The sequence below is a fragment of the Lolium rigidum genome, chromosome 2 (genome assembly GCF_022539505.1).
Source record: "Lolium rigidum isolate FL_2022 chromosome 2, APGP_CSIRO_Lrig_0.1, whole genome shotgun sequence".
Classification (NCBI taxonomy): Eukaryota; Viridiplantae; Streptophyta; class Magnoliopsida; order Poales; family Poaceae; genus Lolium; species Lolium rigidum.
In genome coordinates this window covers 218,527,762-218,536,123 of record NC_061509.1, presented here as the reverse complement: position 1 = coordinate 218,536,123, position 8,362 = coordinate 218,527,762, and the positions used below count along the sequence as shown (strand labels likewise).

The window sequence follows — 8,362 nt, the reverse complement described above, 5'->3', positions numbered from 1 at the left end:
CACCCCATTGTACGTGCTCTTATTGACCTGTTTTCAGCTGTCGAGTTGTCGGAACATTATAATTTCGAAATATTGGCCATCCCAATTATTGTGGTGCAATCACAAATGAGTTGAATTGGAAGATCAAGCTCAAACCATGTTTGTTCGACAAGGTCTATGGGCCCGAAAAAGGTAGCCCAAATAAATCTGCAACTACCGGACAGTAAAAGTAGTTCCAATCAGGACTATCACCTGTTCATGTACTGCAAAAACTGTTGGTCTTACTGTTCCAACATGCATCATTCAGCATTAGTTGTGTTTAGCTGCGAGTGTTCGGACACTTCTCCTTCTTGTCCAAACTGTGTGGGCATGGAGCATGGACCATGTGGGAAGTTTCAGATCGGATTATTTGGACTTTAGAGGGGTCTCCTGGTCTGTCAAAATGTCCGTATCAATTCAATTCATGACCCCATTATCCACCGGCGTTTGTTCCTTTGCTCCTTTCAGTTTCCGGGACCGGTCCCGTTTTGTCCCCGCTCATGCATCCTAACCCATGGGCTCGCACAGTTGCGAGATCCACCGAAAACAGGTCATGAAGAAATCCTGAATCCAATGTTGCTCAACGGTTAACTTCACTAGATTTACTGGTCACAAAGCTTGCGAGAGGATTGCACGATGAAATTTGCATCTTAAATAGCTCGCAAACAATAATTCTATTTACCACTTGACGCAATTTGGCCATCAAGTGACAATATATCCAGACAAATCATGTCCTGTTTTACAACTTACTAGAGACAGATTTCCTATAGGAAAAAGAAAGAGCATTCAGAAATAGTACATGAAGCTAGAAATGGCGACCCAATTGTGAGATCATCTGCGCAACAATGTGCTTATCAGTTATGAGCATGTAGAAATACTATATATTCTACTAGTGCTATTGATCTTGGTCCTTGGCAGTCCAATATGTCTTGGCAACCAGGAGGACCTTCTCCCTGACAAGCGGGCCATCTTCGTGGTCGACGATCTGGCTGTCCCACCTCATCCCGTCGGCGACGCTCTTGATCTTGACGAGCATGTCCACGTCGTCTCTGATGATCACCGTGCCCTCGGGCCTCAGGATCCTGTCCATCTCCAAGAGGATGATGTCCATCTCACACCTTGCAGAGTTACAGTTTGGTCAGACAGGGTGAAAACTGTTAGGCTACCTCAGTCATCAGAGACTGTTTTCTTCAAATTGCAGGGGTGTTCTGATGCAAGCTATGGATGTTACCTGTTCTTGTACAGCGTGAAGACTGAGTCGGCGTGGATGAGATCGTAGGTCCGCGGGTAAGTGGAGGTGCCCTCGCACCTGCAGCAGCGAATTAATGGAACCAGATCAGGAACCGCTCATCGAAAAGACATGCCACCGACGCACCGCTGTGATTACTGTGATAATAGAACAGAAGGACCATGCATCTAGTACGACGATGGGCGTGCCCGGTACGAGAGGACGACTGTACTACTCACCAGTCCTGGTAGCTTCCGATGAGGCCGCGCTCGTAGATGACGCCGAGCGCTGCGCTGGAGTTCCCCACCACGGCCGGGACCATGTTCATGACCCACAGCGGGTAATTCGCCGTCGCCAGCGCCGCCGCGAAGCCGCCGAGGCGGGCGTTCATGTCGAGCACGTTACGGTACCGTCCTTTCTGCTCGAACTGGTTGATCACCGCCCTGTAGTGGCGAACCCGCTTCTTCCACAGCTCGGTGTCCTGCAGGAACGCCTTGGCTGTGACGCCCTTGAGGCTGCCCGCGGTGACCCTGGGCGGCACGGCGGTGAGCCTCTGCGGCCACTTCTGCACCGCGCCGCCGGCAACCTCGCTCGCGCCGGAGACCTCCGGGAGCGGCGTCACGCAGGCCTCCATCTTGTCGTACCTACGTGCAACAAACCAATTACAGCGATGCAACATGTACCTCGATTTTAACCATTGGACAGTGGAGTTACCATGCTGCGTCGGCAATTTTACGGGAGGAGCAGAAAGGCGGGGACTTGGTGGCGGCCTTCTTCCGGGAGGCCTTGCAGGCGAGGTGGTTGGCGGGTTTCTGCCAGACGGCGATGTCGCCGGCCTCCTTGATCTTGGTCCAGCAGAGGCTCCGGGCGACGGCCTCGATGGCCTCCTGCTCGGCGTTGAGGTCCTCCTTGCTTCTCTCCCACCCTTTCCAGTACTTCTTCCAGTTGATCGGCGGTCCGGAGAGTATCCAGTACCCTCCAGGGCGGAGGACGCGGTCTACTTCCATCAGGTACATCCCATCTGCACGCTCACGGTAGATGCATGATGAGTGACCACTGACTGAGTGACCAGATCGGATGAGCAGCGCAGGGTGATAGTACCGTAGAGATGCCAGGGGATGAGGCAGCGGGAGCAGTGCGCCATGTCGAAGGCGCGCGCCGGGTAGGTCAGGCGGTTGGAGGCGAGCACGCCGATCATGGCAGGCACGCCGCGCTCCAGCGCGAACTGCACCTGCGCCTCGTGGGAGTCCCGCGGCGCGAACGACATGGCCAGGATGTCGCGGGACAGCAGGTACGCGCCCCAGCTCGCTACCTGCAGCACACGGCCGCCGACGCGCGCGTCAGCCAAATAATGCTTGCGACCGGAGAGAAAGAAGACAGTACTATCTGCCATTTCCATGCGACTACAGAATCAAAACTCAAAAGCAGAAAGTTCTGTCCTACAATACCAAAATTACTTAAGGCAGTGTAGTACTGAAGTTCAGATGTATGTGCGTATCTGGTCATCCAGTGCACGTGATGAAGGCTGTAGATATGTTTTTTCAGGGAAAACTTCTACTATGCCAAATACAGTAGAAGAAGACAGTATGTGCCATTTTCATGCGGCTACAGAGTCATCAAACAAAGGCAGAAAGTTCTGTCCTAGAATACCAAAATTACTTCAAGAAGGTAGTGTACTACTGTACTAAAGTTCAGATGTATGTGCCTATCTGGTCAGATGAAGGCTGTAGATATGATATTTCAGTAGTGAAGTTACTGTTTAACGTTACGGAAAAAAGAATCTACTTCACGCTTGAATCTTTGCGGTGGTGCTCATGAATCAATGATTGTGCCAATAGTTGGATAAAACATCACGATTCTTTTGTCAACAACGCTGTAGCACAGACTGACAAGTGACAAACAAACTTTACAATTCGCTCCTGCTGTTCCAGCTGTGTATGACAAGCCAAGTGACAAGCTGATTTTCCAATTAACTTGTGTTGTTTCAGTTCATAAAAACACTAACCAGCACAGTTTGTGAGCTGTACTAGCTGTAGCCATAGTCGCCAAATTCTCAGGTTTGGGTGAAAAATCCACCAATTCAATGAGAATATGACCATGCCAGACATGCACGGTGCTGCAAAACCAGTCGGTGCTAAATTGAAAATTGTGCATGACTGACAAAAGCCAGTGGGTGCCAAAAATTGAAAATTGTGCTAGTATGACGACTAATTAAATCCTCTCATATAATATCTGCCGACATTCTGCAGTTTGTACTCTGTAGTGCTACTACCCCTTTTGACCCCTGTTGACCAAGAGGTATCCCCTTTCTTCACTAATCCAAGTACCAAAGTACTGTAATTTTTTTGAATCACACACAAACTAGTATGCCGGGGTGATGCAATTCATTGTCTAAACCAGAAGAAATTTGACAAATTTATAGAGTAAGGAGACTCACCCCGCAGCCGGTGTCGAGCGCGGTGCGAATGGAGCCGTCGTGGAGCGGGATGAGCTTCCCAATGTCGTCGATGTATGCGTCGGCGCCGTGGGGGAACATGGTCCCGCCGCCGGGGAAGCGGAGCTTGTCCCCGTCGACGCGGATCCAGTTCTGCACCGCCTTCTCGACGGTGAGCTCCTTGTGCGGCACGTTGGCGAACCAGGCGACGTCGCGGCTGGCGGGCCACGGGAACGGGTTGCGGTACCCGGCGGGCGCGGGGACGAGGCACCGCAGCCGCTCGCGCGCCGAGGGGCAGTGGCGCTCCCGGTACACCAGCCGGTCCCGCGGGTACCGCAGGGACCGCTTCACGTCCTCGCACGGCGTGTACTCCGAGTACTCGACGGGGCAGGCCGGGTACCTCCGCGGCGCGGCGGAGGAGGCGGACGAGGCGGCCTTGGACGCGGCGGGGTCGGCCGCCGCCGCGTGGTGCGCGGAGAAGTCGAGGGTCGGGGTGGAGGGGGTGAGGGTGGTGGTGCAGGTGATGTCGGTGGCGATGGAGACGGAGCGGGGGCTGGGGGCGGAGAAGAGTAGGCCGCCGCCGTGTTGCCAGGCGCCCAGGAGGTAGGAGGCGGAGCAGAGGAGGGCGACGGCGGCGAGGGGCAGGAAGAGGGAGCGCCGGGCGGCGGAGTGGGCCGGGGATATGTGCAGCTTGGTGGCCGAGCGGACCCCCATTGCCTTGGCCGTCGTGCTTCCCGCCCGGAGCCTGGACTGGAGGAGTGTGCTGCTGTGTTTCTCTCTGCTCTGGCTCTGGCTTGGTCCGTCACTGAGCTGGTAGCTTGCCGTTAGGTAGTGGGGCGTGAATGAATGCCGCGTTGGATTAGCTCGACGGTGTGTGTATGATTAGTGAGTGAATAGTGATTGGGTAAACGTGCTAATCCTTGACCGAGCCTCCTCTTTTTCCCAACGTATGTGTATGTGTAATGTGTTACAAATCTTCCAAATTCTATTTCTGTACTTTTCTGAAGAATGTTAAGCCCGTGAAGCCGTTGGATCTCGATGCTCATGGCACTTGCTTGCTGCACACCATCATGGCATTTTGTTATTTGTCCTTACTAGGCCTCTAGTAGCATGGAAACACATTGGCCGACTTCAAGTTTAGGAGCAAAAGTGTAACTAGTGGAGTACGACACCTAGTAATTTGGCTAAAATAACATCTTATTTTCTATGCTAAGAGTATCTTAAGCCGCGTGCCTGAAATGGTGTCCAGCAGCATGCGCCACCTCCCATTGGGCCAATCCCGCTAGGTTTTTTTTGTTATAATTTAGCCATATTTTAAAATAGTCTACAACACATTAGAAAATATTTTACAATAATTAGAAGTGTAAATAAAATAATTCATACAATTCAAATAAAATGACGTTCAAATTCATTAAAGTGTTGTCTCATTTAAGCCTCCACAAATGCTCTATGAGATTATTTTACACTTGTTTATGAGCATCTAGGCCATGAATTTCCGCATGAACAGCGATAAAATCAGCAAATCAACTAGCACTTGGTGATCGACACCGGCAAGAGGACCCTGGTGATCATGCCAATGATCATTAAATGGTAGAGATTTGCGCTCACTCTCCATGATCATGTGTATATGAATTCAGCGGCATTGGACTCAGCCATATGTAGGTAGTCATCTTTTACATCTCGAGCAGCTCCATATGCAAGGATCTCATTGCAGCAATGAATTTTTTGAATTGATGCCAACCATTTCGTATAGTCTTTGTTTATCATGAAGTAGTCATCATAGTCTCTCACGCCATGCACCAGCGTCATGAAAACAACTCCTTGTTCATCATATATTGTTGGAGAAAAAAATCCTTTGCGATAGGTGTTGGTTCGTCCGCGAAATAGTCGACGTATAGCTTGACATGCCTATCCATCCTCTGCCTTGGTTTCGATATCTTTCTCCCAAATTTCAACCCTCCATGTTTAGTAGCGTTGTTCATGAAGTGCTCCTCTTCATTGGCGACGACATTGGCTTCCTCCTCCATGAATCGATGGATGATCATCTCTGTTAAGGTGCATTGCCCCTAAGTGTGTTTTTGGTTATTAATGACGATCCTCGGTGGACTAATATTTTCATTGTATTTGTATGAAGGAATGTTCCATTGGCATTTCTTATAGTCCATGTGTTGGATTCAAGTGTGGATGCCATGAAGATAAATATATACCTTTCGTATTGGCATCAAGATCATCGATTTGAAGAGAAAAATATTATATGATCAAGATCTTGAGAGTGTGATTTCAAAAGAAGAATTCAACATATGGCTCTAAGCCAGTGTCATGATAGTCTCATGAGTTGAGCCATGGTTGACTAAGGTTTAGAGCATGCAATCAAATGAAGAGTGCCTTATGTACCTCAAGATATTATGATAGAACATGAAAGGATACAAGGTTGACTAAGACTAAGAGCGAAGATTGAATTCAAGTTGGTCAACACATGAAGCATAAAGATTGTACCACTTTGTATCATGTGATCTTGTGGTATGGTAAGCCTTGTCAATTATGCTTCATGAGCTAACCCACTATATATGTGCATTTGTGTTGTCTATGTGGGTTAGGTATCTTTCCATGAGCATTCATCAAGAGTATGATCTCATATAGCCCATGTGAGGATGGCATCAAGTAGGGATGTCATCAAGGTTGAGAAGGCTAAGTTCAAGATGAGCATATCGAGAAGACCATGCTTGAATCTTGTCGTACATTTGGTGATAATGGATTTGTGAAGATGTGCTTCAACTGAAGCTTTCCCATAGTGGTGTATGGGAGAGCAATCATGAATCTTCACGAAGCAACAATGATCAAGTGGGAATTCCATCTTGAATGAAGCATATGAAGAGTCATCAAGATCATGCGGGATGCGCAAGGTAAAGGTATGGTCTTGCTAGGTTTTTCCTTTTACCTGTCTCAAGGTGGTTGTTGGGAGACAGGGTTATAGGATAGTGATGACTGGGTTCCTGCGATCAACAATATAGTTGTTGCAGTACTTGTAGGAGCAAATATTATTTATATAAGTTTGTCCCTGAGAAGCTTTGCAAATGGCAATAAACACAACACCGCATCTACTATGTCAGGCGCAGCCACGTTCGTACCCAACCCGTGGTTTGGAAATAGCATATACTATAAGTTGCTAAGATGGAAATAGTTTGAGAGTTTGAAGTAACTAAAAGCAAATTAAATAATAAAAGTAAACTAAAACAAGAGAGTGTTGAGAGTGTGTTTGTGATATGGTTGAGGGGTTCTCAAGGAGTGTAGGTTCCACCACTAGTATTGGTACTACTTATGATTAGGATGAACTATGTCATTTGATATGTTATGTGTGGGGAGAGCTCCATAATAAGATGCGCTCAGAAAGCCATCGGTCATCGCATCTCTAAATAACCGTTGCGTCTAGCCTTCTGCAAACCATATATTGACCATCACAATTAAGGATTTTGCCTCATGGTTATAGATATGAGCATGGTGACTCCCTCCTTATCCCCCATCCATATGATAAAGTGGCGTACGGTAATGTCACTTCTCTCCATACACTCTTTCAAAAGGTAATTCCCTCTCTTGTCCCGGAGGCAAATATTATGTGGTGCACTTCACATAACATCAAGAGGGATAACTAACACATAATCATTATACAAAGATATAGATCATCTTTATTTCACATCATAGTATTATTAGGGTTTCTCCATATCTCCCCAAGAACAAAGGAACTACTCATACATGAAGGGGATCAACATCATGACAATGATATGGATCGAATATTAAGGTACAATTGTATACAAGTGTAAATCATAATAGAGTTCGGATCACAACCAAGTAGACAAAGGGGATCGGTGATGGAGACGTTGATGATGATGGAGATCGACGCGTTGCCCTTAAAGATCCTCTTATGTGTGTTGATGGAGGCGGTGGCTGCGGAGACAATAGCGACGGTAGAGCGGCACGGCTTCGCCCCTAGGGCGTGGATGAATGATGCCTCTCCTTGGATCCTCCCCTTTTTATATAGGCGTTGGAGGTCGGTTTCACGAACCGACTGAGCTCGGGGCCAAATATGCCCATCGGGCCTTCACAAATGTTGTTTCTTTTGACGAAACGAAGCCAGCGGAGCCCAGTATGTGCGGACGGTACGGGCGGGGTCTACCATACCGATGGTCGCTATTCTCCCTGGACTTTTGTATTTTGGCCGCCATTTCTTCATACGAACTCTGATTGAGGTGTTCTTCAGCTCGTTGAACTCATATGGACGAGGATACAATACCATAGCCTTAGATATTAAATATAAGATATTGGGAAAATATCACTTTTCCCACACCTCATATGGCTAAGTCTGGTGCTTGTAATTCTCCCATTTTATCCTCTTGGTCAGTATGCATAATAGGCATAGGTATATCTAACTGGAGCATGAAATGAGTGAGAATATGCGTAATAGTATAGTTAAAAACCTCAGTAGAAAAGTGCAACATTTCGAGCTATTGATACGTCTCAAACGTATCTATAATTTCTTATGTTCCATGCTAGTTTTATGACAATACTCACATGTTTTATACACACTTTACATCATTTATATGCATTTTCCGGCACTAACCTATTAACGAGATGCCGAAGCGCCAGTTCCTGTTTTGTGATGTTTTTGGTTTCAGAATCCTACACAG

General features: G+C 47.7%; 1 protein-coding gene across 1 annotated transcript; it reads right to left on the bottom strand.

Annotated features, from left to right (window-relative positions):
• Positions 1-755: 755 nt before the first annotated feature.
• On the bottom strand, positions 756-4,394 carry LOC124688151 (probable methyltransferase PMT15). The gene is made up of 6 exons (XM_047221866.1): positions 3,684-4,394; positions 2,348-2,558; positions 1,961-2,267; positions 1,486-1,890; positions 1,250-1,327; positions 756-1,136 (listed from the first exon to the last, which is right to left on the bottom strand). The coding sequence occupies exons 1-6, from the start codon at positions 4,392-4,394 to the stop codon at positions 914-916; spliced, it is 1,935 nt and encodes a 644-aa protein (XP_047077822.1). The 3' UTR covers positions 756-913.
• Between the last annotated feature and the right edge of the window lie 3,968 nt (positions 4,395-8,362).